Source organism: Mugil cephalus, chromosome 7 (genome assembly GCF_022458985.1).
Source record: "Mugil cephalus isolate CIBA_MC_2020 chromosome 7, CIBA_Mcephalus_1.1, whole genome shotgun sequence".
In the NCBI taxonomy this organism is placed as follows: domain Eukaryota; kingdom Metazoa; phylum Chordata; class Actinopteri; order Mugiliformes; family Mugilidae; genus Mugil; species Mugil cephalus.
In genome coordinates this window covers 18,666,919-18,681,415 of record NC_061776.1, presented here as the reverse complement: position 1 = coordinate 18,681,415, position 14,497 = coordinate 18,666,919, and the positions used below count along the sequence as shown (strand labels likewise).

At 45.6% G+C, this 14,497-nt stretch overlaps 2 protein-coding genes across 2 annotated transcripts in view; one reads left to right on the top strand and one right to left on the bottom strand.

Moving 5' to 3' along the window:
* The window catches only part of LOC125010826 (semaphorin-6B-like), a 28,161-nt gene extending 19,776 nt beyond the window's left edge, over positions 1-8,385 (top strand). The window contains exons 12-17 of the mRNA XM_047589678.1: positions 109-258; positions 384-560; positions 1,802-1,942; positions 2,616-2,693; positions 4,246-4,307; positions 5,708-8,385. Of these exons, the coding sequence (XP_047445634.1) occupies positions 109-258; positions 384-560; positions 1,802-1,942; positions 2,616-2,693; positions 4,246-4,307; positions 5,708-6,693 (1,594 nt within the window). The 3' untranslated portion in view covers positions 6,694-8,385. The remainder of the gene's footprint in view (positions 1-108; positions 259-383; positions 561-1,801; positions 1,943-2,615; positions 2,694-4,245; positions 4,308-5,707) is intronic.
* Positions 8,386-9,760: 1,375 nt separating this feature from the next.
* On the bottom strand, positions 9,761-12,825 carry gpr35b (G-protein coupled receptor 35 b). Its single transcript, XM_047589679.1, has 2 exons — positions 12,740-12,825; positions 9,761-11,735 (listed from the first exon to the last, which is right to left on the bottom strand). Exon 2 carries the CDS (start codon positions 11,716-11,718, stop codon positions 10,804-10,806), a length of 915 nt encoding a protein of 304 aa, XP_047445635.1. The 5' UTR covers positions 11,719-11,735; positions 12,740-12,825; the 3' UTR covers positions 9,761-10,803.
* Between the last annotated feature and the right edge of the window lie 1,672 nt (positions 12,826-14,497).

Genomic DNA, 14,497 nt, shown 5'->3' with positions numbered 1-14,497 from the left:
ACCACCGTTCAGCCTCCAGCAGATGAAAATGAACCCCTCTGGATCCTCTTTCTTCCTGCTCGATCTCCCTGGACTTCTATCACTCTCCTCTGCATTCTCTGTTTACAGGCCCGGGGGGTGTGCAGTGCAGGGATCCAGATTTAGCTCCTCCACCACACTGCCGGATGAGGTGCTGAACTTTGTGAAGACCCACCCACTAATGGACGAGACGGTTCCGCTGCTGGGACACAGACCCTGGGTGGTCAAGACCATGGGACGGTACACAGAATGACTCACTTGTTTCATAGCGCCCACGCAGAACTTTTTAAATGTGCGCAATAGCTCATAGGCAGGAAAGGAAGTGCGCTTTACTAACATATTTGTCGACTCGTGCGTTGATCCAGGTACCAGTTGACGACCATGGTGGTGGACACGGAGGCCGGCCCCCATAAGAACCGCACGGTCCTGTTCCTGGGCTCCACCCGAGGCACCATCCTCAAATTCCTAATGATTCCCAGTGGAGATTCGGTCTCTCACAGCAGCGTGTTTCTTGAAGAAGTTGAAGGATTCAACCCGGAGAAGTGAGGAGAACTCATTGTCCATCATTTCCAATCAATTACAGTTCTCGGCATGTTGCTCAAATTTACCGTACCCGCTATTAGTTAATAGCTCTGCTTTCCGTCAAACATTGTGTCAACTATGCTTATTTAAATGTCAGATTTTTACAGGGCAGCTCACGCTAAATTATTTCCATTTGTTTCATTGATCGTAACAATTACAGGTATATTGACACATTAGATGTAAGTTTCACCGAGCAGCACCAGCATCAGCCTCTGAGGCGGTAGTTACAGCACAGTAGCACATTCAGGTTTGTTCCTGTGCATCGAGGCGTACCAGAGTACAGGCTATCAATCACTCATAGAACAAACCAATAATCTCTCTGTCCGGCCATGTCAAGTCATCACCCGGCTAATCTGATTACAGCGACGGAAAACAGCTCAACCCACAGCAGTTGCGGGAAAAAATTTAACCGTAACAGGCAGTTAGTGAGTTACCTACCACTGAGTATGTTCCACTGGCATCAGCACATGCAGTAGAAAATACAGTCCAAGTCATTTTGCACCAAAAACACAATGTAACAATGTCTCTATATCTGACAAATAATAATAATGAATAATAAAATAAATTTGAAAAATGGTGAGACATCGTGATTTTGACAACCAAAAACAAATATATCGACGCATGTCAGGGGAAAAAAAACATGAAATCTGCACTTTTAAGACAATGGAACCAGAAAACCGAAAATATAGAACAATGTGAAAATAACACTAGCAATCAATAGCGGCAGGAATTAATTTGCTAGCGGCCGGTTTATTGATCTAGCAGCCAAATAGTTCGGCTCTGTTTGACTTGTTGACTTGTTTATCGCTGAATTGGCCATAATTTGTGTGTTCATTATAAAATCTTTGCGACATCATTAATCTTTATTATTATTATTGTGTTGCTCTGAGTATTACGGTAAAAGCTCATCAAACGCAGCTGCAGAAAAACAGGGATTTTGGTTTCCATCGCTGGCAGCTAACTCAAAAGTGAATTTATTTCTTCTGATCACAAGGTTCAGAGTCTGAGCCCTCGGTAAAACTGGAGCTCTCTGATATTGAGACTCTTTTCGGTAAAGGTTAGGACGAGGGGGTTTCTGTTTGCAGGGCCAACAGATGAGGCATGTACTCAGATCTCATATTTATACGAGGTCAAAAAGAGAACAATGTTCTCTCTCTTGTGGCTTCTTACCCTCTGATCTTTGTCTTCACGCTGTGTGCAGGTGCGGCGAGGACTCTCCTCAGGCTCGTCAGCTCTTGTCTCTGACCCTGGACCGCACCAGCCACACTCTGCTGCTGGCGTTCCCCTCCTGCCTGGTCCGAGTCCCCACATCTCGCTGCCATCTACACTCGCGCTGCATGAAGTGAGTGACACGCACTTGTTTTTTTAAAAAAAAATTCTCATCAATGCTTGTTTGGCCGACAATGAGGTCTGTTAAAATGTAATAGTGGCCATTAGCCAAGGCAGCACTTAGTGTCCAACTTCTGTTTTGTCTCTGCGTCCTCGCTCCTTGTCAGCAAAGTCTTCCCAATTAAATTTGCAAATCTGCTTTTGTTTTAGTCGTCAGGGGATGGATGCCACATGTGCTTGTCAAATCACAGCTAGCTTGTTTGGTTTAGTATTTACTCTCGGAGAATTTACACAGAAAATGATATTTACTTCACACAGGAGGCTTTAAGAGAGCGACTCGCTATGAATACCAAGAAAGTATTTGTTTATTACTGTCCATGTGAGGAATGTGTTTCCAGGCTGTGAGCTTGATCCCCACAGATACGCTGTATATCACACGAGTTAATACAAAGGGTCTGCTCTGAATGAAGATAGGACATGAGTCATTCCACTGCTTCTCCCAGTCTTTCTAGATATGTCTCAAATAAATGTCATACATCAGTGGAGACGCCTTTCATATTTTGGGATTTTAACGATGCAGACCATGTTGTTAGCATGGTTAGCTGTCTAGCTAGCTATGCCACATTAATATTAGCTTCCTCCTTTGTTTCTCAAGCTGGGTTTGTCGTTTTATTTTGTGCGCGCAGGAGCTGTCTGGCCTCCAGGGATCCGTACTGTGGCTGGACCAGAGGCAGCACCTGCTCCTTCCTGAGACCAGGCACACGGTGAGGACAAAAACCATCCACAGTCCACTGTGAACTGAGTCAGTGCAGGTTACATGTACAATGCAACACAAAAAACACCAAAACAAACACACAATACAACTGTAAGTAACTAAAGAAAATAATTAACCTTTAACATAACTTCATTTGGTAAACTTCACTGTCTACTACACAAATCAGCCACAACATTAAAGCCGCTGACAGGAGAAGTAAATAACACTGACCATCTTGCGACTCTGCTGGGAACCTTTTGGACCTGGCGTTCATTCATGCGGATGTTATTTAGACATGTACCACCCACCTAGACCAGACCAGACACCCCCACCCCATAGCAATGACACTCCTTGATGGCAGCAGCCATCCCCAGCAGGATGCAGCCTGACAGACACGCGCACAAAAACAGTTTAGGAACAACTCAAAAAACATGAAGAACAGCACGAGGTGTTGACCTGACCTCCAAATTCAATCCAAGTATCTGTGGGATGATCCACAGAGGCCCCTCCCCTCAACTCATAGGACCCAAAGGCCCCCGCAAGCAACACTGTGTTACCACAGGACACCCTCAGAAAGTCATAATGTTATGTCTGATCGGTGTATTTGATTATTTACTACTGACTATCCACTCAGCTGACAGACAACTGAGCATGCAACTGGACCCATGTGGTTTTAAGGCTTATAAATACGTTCTAAAAAGTGTATTTTTTTCAGTCCTTTAACGTGTTTGAGGCTTCTACATTTATTTATTTCATTAATTCTTGGCTGTCTGATCTTAAAAAAAAGCAGTACTGTACCAATTACGTAACAATTCAGGTGATACATGAAACCACTGATCTCACAGCAGTTTCCCGTATGCAGTGTTTTATGTGTATTTAATACTAGACCTATTGCACAAATTCTATTTCATAAATAGCCATTCATTTAAGCCAGTTAATTTTGTATGTTCAGTATTACATTACAGACTTACATGATTTTTGCCAATGAAAAATGATCACTTCAAACTAATTACTGCCAGTATTACTGACAAATATGTATTCCCATAACCAGTACTCAGTGTCAGTATTGGTTTTCGCTCCATAAAAATACTGTTATCTGTATCAAATTCAAACATTGATCCGATTGTCGCAATTCCCACGTCTCGCCCCCATTGCCACCTGTATAGCTGACCCTGACATTTGACCTCCCCGAGGGATAGAAAGCAAAAGGAGAGAAATCAATGAAGGGATCAATAGGGCATCCTATTACAATGGATGACACATCACTATGTGCCGTGTGAAATTTGGTGTTGACTACTGCCAAGCATCCCCAGTAATTCTACGAAAATAGAGCATGCTCACACAGAAGGTCAGCTCTTATTTTCAGTCCACTGTAACACACATTCTGCCGCGGTGCTTGAGTGTAAGCTTTAATTCGTTCTTTCGCCCCTTACTTCGTGCTTTACAGCACCGCAAGACATCACATAACAGTCACTCTATACGGTTCCTTCTGTGTGCTGTTTAGATAAAAAGAATAATGTTGGTCTCTGATGTGCTGATCTGTGATCTCTCTGTGGCTGCAGGCTCCCCTTTCAACAAGACGTGGAATACGGAAACACCACCTCCCATCTAGGAGACTGTGATGGTAGGTTGCAGCACTATGACATGGTTGTTTCTCACTGTGTTCAGCAGACTGAAGGCAGGCTCCGCCTAGTGGCTCAGTCCCTCATTACACCTTTCTGTTTGTCATTACACATTTTTTGTCTGGAGCTGCGGGTCGGCGCATATTCTATCAAATGAAAGAATATTCACGGCAATTTCTGTAAAGTGGCACATTTTAATTATGTGGGGTGTAACGTGATTTTCTCCCGAGCCAAGCGAGATCCATTCAACCTTGACAACAGCTTTGTTTTGGTGCCTTTGTCAGGGTTGAATCGGGTGGGAGTAGAATTGGGATTCTGGTTTCAGACTCACTTGCTACAGGTCAAAACGCTCCCAGTGTGAGACATTTTAATTAGGGAGGATGTGAAAGAGGCAACACGAGACGGCAGAATGGGATTTTCACCATCCTCCTGCTTAGGGAGGGGGGTTTTGTTTTCTCAAAGCTGAACATCAGAGAGGAATGGAGTAGCTGGTAAGTAAGCTGGAAATAGCTTAGCAAAATGTCACATGATGTCACTTCTGTTGAGAGGCCCCGATGCCGCTGCAGCAGTGCCACAGAGGACCTCTTTGAACCCTGCTCAGAAATTCACAAAGTCAGTGGAAAACAAAAAAAAAGGAAAGAAAAAAGGCATTTCCTTTCTAGCAGATTCTTTCTGAGCTGTTCCTCATGTCGCAGCCCAGTTTCAAAGTCATAAAATCCATTTGGTTGGGTGTGAATTTCCAAAATGCAACGTAGCACATTGTGAGCCCCTCACCAGACCCGCTTGCGTTAGACTGAGTTAAAGGCTCCAAGCTTTCATCCCACTCCTCCAAAACTGATAGCAGACGAAGCCAGAGATTCCAGGCTGCAGACCTGACGGACTCTGATCTGAGCTGTGAGAGCAGAGGAGAGGCCCGAGCCAGAGACAAGCACGGGCTGCTGTGTCTGCAGATGGGAGCGATTAGAGCTGGGTGGAAACACTGAGGTAATGGTATGCTGCGAGGAGAGGCTCTCTGACCAGGCTGCAGGGTGGAAAGTGTGATCAGAGGAGGGGAGAAAAAGAGAGTCAGCTGCTGTGGCCTGAGCTGTGTTGATGACAAGTGCAGGCCTCTCTGATCCCAGAGCTTGTGGAGCCTCAAGGCCAAACTGGAGAGAAAATGATCATTACGGAAGATATTGTTTAATGCTGAGGATGATAATCACCAGCCATGACTGTTATTGTAGTTATTGACTTATTTGAATATATTATGTTTTAATAGAGGAAAAGTATCAAGAAGCAGAATATCACTATGTGTAATAACAATCATTTTTAAGTATACCCCGTGGACAGACATTGCGAGGGGGTTGTCCATTAGACTGTTCCACTAAATGTCATCTTCATAATTGTGTCTCTTAATCTTCAGGAATTCTGCAGCAGAGCTTGCTGATTGAACCAGAGAGCTTGGTCTCTCTCAACCTCCTCGTGGCGTCTGCAGTCTCGGCGTTCACCATCGGGGCGGCGCTGTCCGGCCTCGCCGTCTGCTGGATCATGGCCCACAAGCCTGCCAACCGTCGCCACGGCAACGCCTCCCAGTCCTCCATCCAACGGCGCGAGAGGGGCCTGCTGAGCAACGGCGGCGGTATGGGGGGCTCTGTGCTGAGCGTGACGCGGCAGGGAGGCGGGGAGCGCCCCTGCTCTCAAGGAGGAGAGACCCTGTTTGTCATGCCCAACGGCTGGGTGAAGTCGGGAGAGCTCGACCCCGGTTTCCTCCCCACGCCGGAGCACACCCCCCAGCAGAAGCGCAGGGGCCTGCGGTTGTCTGACTCCAACTCTGGAGGCTGGGACACCAGCCAGACCTACCTGGGGGGAGGCTCCGTGGGCCTGGGGTCGCCCTGCCGCATGCCGCCCTCCGTCTATCTGACCACCAGACTCTTCCAGCAGGGCGGAGGCGGCAGGCACAACGGTGAGAGCCGAGGGAATGACACTCCCCGCCAGCACTATGTCTGCCTGAGCAAGCAAGAGAAAGGAGGGAAGGGGACGCCCAAAGCCCCCCTCAGGAAGTCTGCAGGAGAGTACGTGTACCCCATGACCCCCCAGGACTCGCCCGAGCGCCGCAGGGTCGTCTCGGCGCCCAGTGCCCCCGTGGAGTACAGCGAGCCGCTGCCTTTGCGCTGGCCGGCCCAGGAAGGATACATCCTCAGTAGCCACGGCATGGTCCCCGTCCCCCTGCCTCCGCCCTCCATGCCCGCTCACAGCAGCCAGGCCTACGTGTCCCAGCAGCACACCCCCGGGCTGACCAGGGCTCTGCTGAGGGGGGCCCTGGAACGAGGTGAGCTGGGCGAGTTTGTGGATCTCAGCCAGCTGATGAGTAAGAAGAACTGCAATGACAGGACTCAAACTGGCCAGTGACTGTGGAGGAAGTGAAGGGGGACAGAATTCTGTCCGTGCGCGGACCTCTTGGTTTTATTTACAACAGCTCTATCCTTTTTCTCTTCATTCCGTCAATCCGTCTTTCCCTTTCCCTCCCTCTCTCTCGCCCTTACATCTATATTCCCTTGTCATTTGTCCTCCCTTATCTTCTGTGACAGTCTCTCAGGCAAACCCTCTTTCGCCCCCGTGAAGAGCCTCTCCTTATGACTGGCTGCTGGGTCTGCCACTCATATCCTGGCTCGCACTAATTGGTCAGATGGATCGAGGTTGTTGCTGTGTCTGCATTGCAGAGTTGCCTCTCTCTCCCGCTCTCGGCGGGAAGAAGGAGGAAACAAGGGTGGAGGGGAGAAGATAGACGGAGGGAAAGCAGAATGGGCAGCAGAGAGGATGAGGACAGAGACAAAGATGGACACGGCACTTAGAGTCTGCCTTCCCTGTGCAGATTGATGAAACCTGCAGAGCCAGTCAAACGGTACTGCAGGAGTGGGACGCTTTCCCCCCTCGGATAACATTAACAAGACTGCCACCCATCTGTTCCCCCACTTTATTACCTGTTGGTCTGATTGCCAAGTAGGTACTTTAAGTTAAATTGCAAATTCTGAACATCATAAAAGTCTCTGGAGCTCTAGGTGAGTCATCAGACAAAAAACTGAAGTCATTTGGACAAAAAAACAGAAAGCCACTGGCGAAGCAAAAACCCCTCACCCAGTTTCGTTTCCCTGTTCCGTCTCCTCGCTGAACACGTACAGCACTTGCATACGTGTATTTGTACAGGTGTGTATTTAGTATTCTGTGTATACGAGAAGCATGACTTGTGTGCCAAATGCCTCTAACCCGTCTCATAGGGATATGGGACCATAACTCACGTCTTTGGAGAGCAGAGTGCAGGACTGAAATGTCAGCACTATTCCTGCCAACTGCATGCTCTCTGTAATGACGGCATCTCAGCTGTCCATCGCTCTACTCGTTTCCGCGCCCCACTCTGTGTACTCTTTAATGACCAATAGTTCCACAAGGACGTGTGGTGGACGGAAAGAAAACAAAAAATAGGGCTGGGTGGAAAGAAAGGAGCTTCAAAGAGTGTGAAGTGAACGCACTGCTACACCTTGTCCTTCACTGTCACCTTTCCCCACACACACACACTCATTCATTCATTAATCCTGCATCACAGAACGCAGTCCAATTTTACTGGGCAAAGTTTCCTCTTAAGCCCACAGAGGGTCAAGGTCCCACAGACGTGATAGGGAGCAAAGTGGCAGTTACAGCGGTGATGATTGAAACATCTGGCTTAACTCGGAGGCAATAGAGGTAATGGAAATGTTCCCCAGCTGGCAAATGGGGCTATATATTCAGCCCATCAAAGTGTCCAGTGGCATGAAATTGTTGGCATTTAGATCAACACAACATGGGTTTGTTGTGTCGGAGATTAAAGTCATAAAACAGGGACAAGATAAAGAAGACAGACACAAAAAAGACCTGATGGTATGAGGCGCAGCAGCAGCGACAAAGGGAAATCACGAGCATTTTTAACTCCCAGCCCGTTAATCGACAGATGAATGCCGGTCCTGGTGCTGAGCCTCCTGTGAGCAGCAATACATTGGTTAATATGTACATAGTAAACTTTCATTTAGATAAAATGATAATGTAAAAACAAGACAATTATTCCCAAAAGAAAAAAAAATAGCTTGAAAACAAAAACGTTCACCATGTCCTTCATCAAACCTCTAAAAGATTGATTACTTTTGTCACATCAGTGTGCCAAACCCAGCTGATGAATGATTTACCGATGCCTGAGTATTGAAGCAAAAAAGGAAAGAAAGAAAGAAAGAAAGAAAGAAAGAAAGAAAGAAACTGGGAGAAACTCGTTGTAAAGTGCCATGAAGAAGACAATTTCAGCGGCGCGCTTTTCTCGCGCACTCGTTGGAGAACTCACTTATTGCAGTATACTTGTGACATGCCTTTGACCTTACATGCTGAATGTTCAACTTTTCATTTAGATGTTGGCTTGTACTGTTGGAATTTTTTTATTTTTTTTTATTTTTCCCAGCTCCACGTGTCTTTCCGGATGCTTACGACGCCGAACGCAGCTAATTTGAGGGGGTGTTTCTAGACTACTTTGACGCGTCACGGAACACACTGTAAACATGTACGGACGACTTTCGCCACGAGCGTTGCCGTCAACGTACTCACCGATGCCACGACATGGACTGCGTTCGTTCCACCTGAAAAGTAATAACAGTGATTTGCAAGTAGTCCACAGGCAGACCTTCACGAGGGAACACTGTGTAACTCATTTTGTGCCATTTTTACGGACATTTTGTCTCGTTCCATAGTCCAGTGATCGTCTGTCTGCCATTTCCAACCGACTGCCATACTGAGGAAAGCGCTCGTCGGCATCCCGCGTGAACGAATGTACTCTTTTCTTTTTCAGTTTGTGGTCATTATACTGTGCGGTAATAAGGAAAAGCACAACAAACGTGTGGCTTTTTGTTTTTAAAGGAGCTGTCCTGTATGATTTGTGAATAGTGTAAATAATCATCCTGAATGTACTGTGTATCAGTTTTATGGGGGTTGGGAGGGGATGGGAGGGGGAGGGGGGGGGGACTCATCCATGCTCTTCTACGACAGGATTGTGTTTGAAGTGTGAGGCTATTTTTCATTGACAATGCTGTGAATAAGATGTAATGTACAGTATCTCCGTGACTTTGGCTGAGCGTGGAGTTCGGCCGTTTCCTTCCTGTTATTAGAGTAGAGTCGCAGGCCAGATCTCAGCCGGAGCTGAGCCTTCTCATTTGACCGATGCCTGCCTGAAAGTTTCTGCAGTTGCTAAGCTACTGCTAACATAATAACCATCAATCTTTGGAGTACTGCTATTAAATGGCATTATATAATTGACTGCTAATGTTGTCCCGTGTGGTTCTGAACAGATTCATTAAAATAGATGCATATCATCACACGAGTGCCCACGCATACCAGCGCCGAACAGCCACAACTCGACTGCTTCGCAGCCGTCTGGAGAGATGTGTAGATATCGTGATTGCAGTTTATTTTCTTTTAAATGAGACATATTTGTCATCGGGCTGGCAGACTGGCGCTACTTAAGGGGCAGACTGAGAGAAGAAAGAGGAAGTGGAAAATCTCTCAAGCGTGCGCTTTTTCCCACCACGAGAGGGAGCCGGACACTGGCCTGCGTTCATCCGCCTCTCACTACAGAGGGAGGGAAAGGCGTCACGCTCCTCTGCGTTAAGGGTGCATCGACTGTCTGAGCTTGACACAGGCTGTGGTTTTATGGGGAGGAGTGGATACAAGAGCGGAGCTGAAAACATCCCGTGTTCTCTGCTTTGATTTTATTACTTCACACATCAGAGCGGTAAAGGTCAAAAGGGTTGCGTGAGTTGGATAAGACATTCATGCACCAAACCAAAGCGGAGTAAACACAGAGAGCGTAGCATAACAAAACGCTGAAAACTTCTTTTTCTAATTAACATTCAAACACAATTCACGACACATAAATCATGAAGCCTAAGTACACCATAACTTAAAGGGTCGCTGCTGCAGCTTTGTATTGCATTTCCAAGAAGCTGGAGAGATCAAAACACATGGCATTAAGATAAAAAAATATTCTCAAACAAAGCGGGACGGAGACCCTAGACTTTACCAAGCTGCTTCCAATAAAGTCCCATAATGCAACACAACAGCGTTTTCCATTCATGTCATGCAGGAGGGAGGGCATAGTTGGAAAATATATTGTGGAAGGTTCCAGTCGTGCTAATCAATAAGCTCACATTCACATTAAGGTTCAAAACTATTAGACTCATATGCAAATTGAAAGCTGTAATATAAAGAAAGTGAGTTGCCTCACAGTACGCCTGTTTTTTTATTTTTATGCATTTTTATATATCAAACATTCAGTTAAAATGTATAAAATTACAATAAATGTGACCCTCTACAGGACAGAAGATGAGGATGAGAATGACGTCATGTGCAGCTCTAGACCTTCGCCGCCGTCTAAATGTCCGACGTTCAAATCTCAGTCCAAGTTTTGAACTGATCTCTAAAGTCTGTGTGGCATCCCTTTAAATCTGCCGTTCATTTTGAAGACATCGTGCTCATCGTTCTGAAAGAGTGTGAATTCGTTTTTGTACCCACTTGTGAATAAAACCTTTTCAGTAAAAAATAATAGCTGATAGAATCAAAGCAGCAGTTTGTGGAAGCGATCCATTCAGCCACTTGTAAATATACGTGTGCAGGCAAAACTTGACACATCCAGTCTTTGGGTACCGTATTATAGTAGTTAACAATAAAGCCAATGTGGATAGGCAAGTAGCAGGCGATGAACACGATCATGTTTGCCGTTACAATGGCAACGGTGCTTCTTTTTTCCATTGACTTCTTGTCCACCTTTAAAATAAAGATGATCCGACTGGAACAGAACACCACGATCAAGAGCGGAAGGACCAAGCCACAAATTTCCAGGATCACTATGAAATTTCCTTTGAGTGGTTGGTCTTTACATCTTTCATAACATGTCCAGAGTTTGTCAGGGTAGTTCTCCTTTCGGTATATGTAACACACCACCACCAGCATCACCCAAATGACCAAACACACGACAAACGCTGTCTCTTTCTTCCTCCTACACAACCTGGCCTGCAGCGGGAACCTTACCACCAGGTAGCGCTGGAAGCTGATGGCTGCCGTGGTATAGATGCTGGCGTACATGTTGATGAAATGTATGCTAATGAGAAAAGTGCAAAAGCAAGTCTTAGGCAGGCAGAAGAAGGCGTCATAGATCCTGAAGGGAAGGAAGAGGACGAGGGCAAAATCAGCTATCGCCAGGTTGAACATGTAGATGTGCATGTCTGTCCAGGACTTCCGCTTGGCGATGAAGGCCCGAAGAGCAGCAGCGTTGACAAGGAAACCCACAAGAAATACCGCGGCGTAACCAACACCCTGAAGGGTGTCCACTTTGCAAGTATCATTAAAGGTATTGTTGCACATCGACATCGTGTAAGTTGTCTGTCCTGCAACGCAGTTAAACACAATTAGGAAATGCATAATTCACACACTGACAGAAAACTCTTAATACTCATGCGATGCAGCGTAGGCTATAGTCTCTCTCAGAAGAACACTTCCTGGCTAATGTGTACATTGAAACGCGTTATGTTGGCTTGTTGAAGAGAATTTAAATGTGTTCAGCCAAATCCGTTGGGTATCTCTCAAAATCGTTTTAGTTCAAATTCTCGGTAACATACGTTCACTCTCTAGTTCATTAGGTGAAAACAAATGCTTTCTCATATTAAAGTCCCGGCTGAATTGTGTTTTGCTGTAGCAAATACATGTTCCTTTTCATTTGACAACTCTCTTTGAGTCGTCCTCCAAAACATCCAGACAGTTGAATTGCTACATTTCTGATGGTGTTTCAACATAAACTGAGCATTATAACCTTAATGTAGCTAAAACTAAATCCAAGACTGATACATGAGAGGAAGTGGGTTTTCACAAATGTATTTTCTAAGTCTGAGCTACACAGCTCAACAAAGGAGAAGCGAAAGCAAATTGACACTGCGGCTAGACTGAAAGCATGTGACCAAAGACTTTAACGCCGAATATCATTAAAAGTGACATTGTTAAAAAAAATCTTATCACTGTGCGCAGCGTAGTGTCAGAGACACCATCACCATCCCTATCACTATCATAACAGAAATTACTTCAGTGTTTACTAAGCATTAATCGTTCTTCTGTTTTGTCTATATTATTCTTGTACTTTTCTGACTATCATGTATTATTGCTGACAACTAGAAAAGAAAATTTTTTGTACTCATCATTTTCCACTTACATTGTGCGACTAGGTGCCATAAGTTACTAAAGTATTGAGTAAAAACAGTGAAACACTGAAACAAAGAAGCAGGTAATTTCTAGCTGAGATCTGCGTTTATGTCGCTACATTGTCTGGAAGTCAAAGCAAACCCATGTCAAACGTGTGCTACTGTCCACCTTTACAGTAACCGTTAACAGCAGAACTTACCGAATGATGCGTGCTCTTGTTCATAAACGCCCCTAAACTGATTCTACAGGCAGTTGCATCAGCATGTATGTCTTCCAGCACACGGCATCATTTCCTGCAAATCATCGTATGAGAAAGAAGTTGAGGGGTTAACCAGCAGACGGGCAAAGTTAAGTCACGGAACACCAGACCACAGCTCATGTTCTCTTTTTTTGTCTGCGGCATACTGATGAAAACTCTAAGCTTCCTGCTTACTAACTTATTCAAATTATATTTGCAATTTATGGTGGTGGTGGTGGGGGTGGAGGGAGCAACAAGGTTAAATTATGACCAAAGTACCAAAGTACTGCTGTGACAGAGCCAGGGAGGAAATGGAAATTACAAAAAAGTCCAAGCTCCCTCTCGACCGGCCAGACTGTAAAGAGAAGCGGGTCAGCGTTTAGCTTTGTTGAAAGAGAAGACAACAACAATTTCGCCTGGAAAATATGTGTCACTGTGTCAGTCCTGAAAAAAATTTGTCTCTGGCATAATTTTTCATGATCGTACGTCAATGGACATGTAAAAAAATACCCCTGGAATAAACATGTGTTTATGTCTGAATCTTTGTAAACTGGTTTCTGGACTCTGTGTCTGACGCAGATCGTCTAAACAGACTCCGAAACCATCGAGACATCTGCAGGCCTTCCTCCACCTTCGCTCAGCTCCGGCCAACTTGCTTCACGCTCATGAGTTATTTTGTCAACACATCCCCATCAAAGAGCTTCAATCCAATCGGACGACGGGCCGACGGGGGGTGGGGGGGGGGGGTCTGGACACGGGCCCGCCTGGCCGGCCCTCGCACAAGCCAGACGCCGCACGACGACGGCTCGGTTAATGGCCGTTTAATTAGGAACGGAGGAGCCCAGTTCTTCGCGGTGTGTTTGTGTTTGCGCTTTGTTTTTGCCTCGTGCTTGTTTATCTTCTGAAGTCTGACTCACTTGATTGCAAAAGTGACTACGATTCGGAAGGTTTCGTGACAGAAATAAAAAACAGACATTTGCTGAACATAATTAAGAAAAAGTCCGCATTTGCACATTATGACATTTATTGTGCGACGTGGGAAGCTCGGCATGAGCTAAAATCTATCTTTATCATCAGTTATTCACAACTCTCTTTCTTCCTGTTCTCTAATTGGAACACTACGGGGGTTTCCATCTTAAATACTCAGATCGTGGCACGATTTTTCTGCGCCTCGCCTTCACCAGAGTCGAGGCCCCTTTATTATTGGCCTCTCGCCCTCAAACGTAATGATCACAATCATGCCATTCAGGTCTTGTGTGCGCAATATGAAAGCAAACCTTTATGTTTCACTTTGATGTAAGTCTCCCCTGATTCAAATGCAGTCAGTGAGTTCCAGTGTTAGACGACATTTGAAGTCAGAACAACACGTTACTATCACGGTAAAACAGAAAATTTACATATCAGTTGAATATCTGGGATTTCTAATCTTGCACAGAGGAATTCATTGTTGTATAGGGAAACTTTTGGGCCTGGCACTCATGTTGATGTTACTTAGACATGTACCACCCACCTACACCAGACCAGGCAACCCCACTCCAGCAGCAGTGACACTCCTTGATGGCAGCAGCCATCCCCAGCAGGATGCAGCCTGACACAGACGCGCACAAAAATGGTTTAGGAACACCTGGAAAAAAGAAAAAATCTGGGGAACAGCACCTGGGCTCCAAATTCACTAGATCCTAGACTAGTGATCACCACGGGACGTCCATTCTCTGGTGA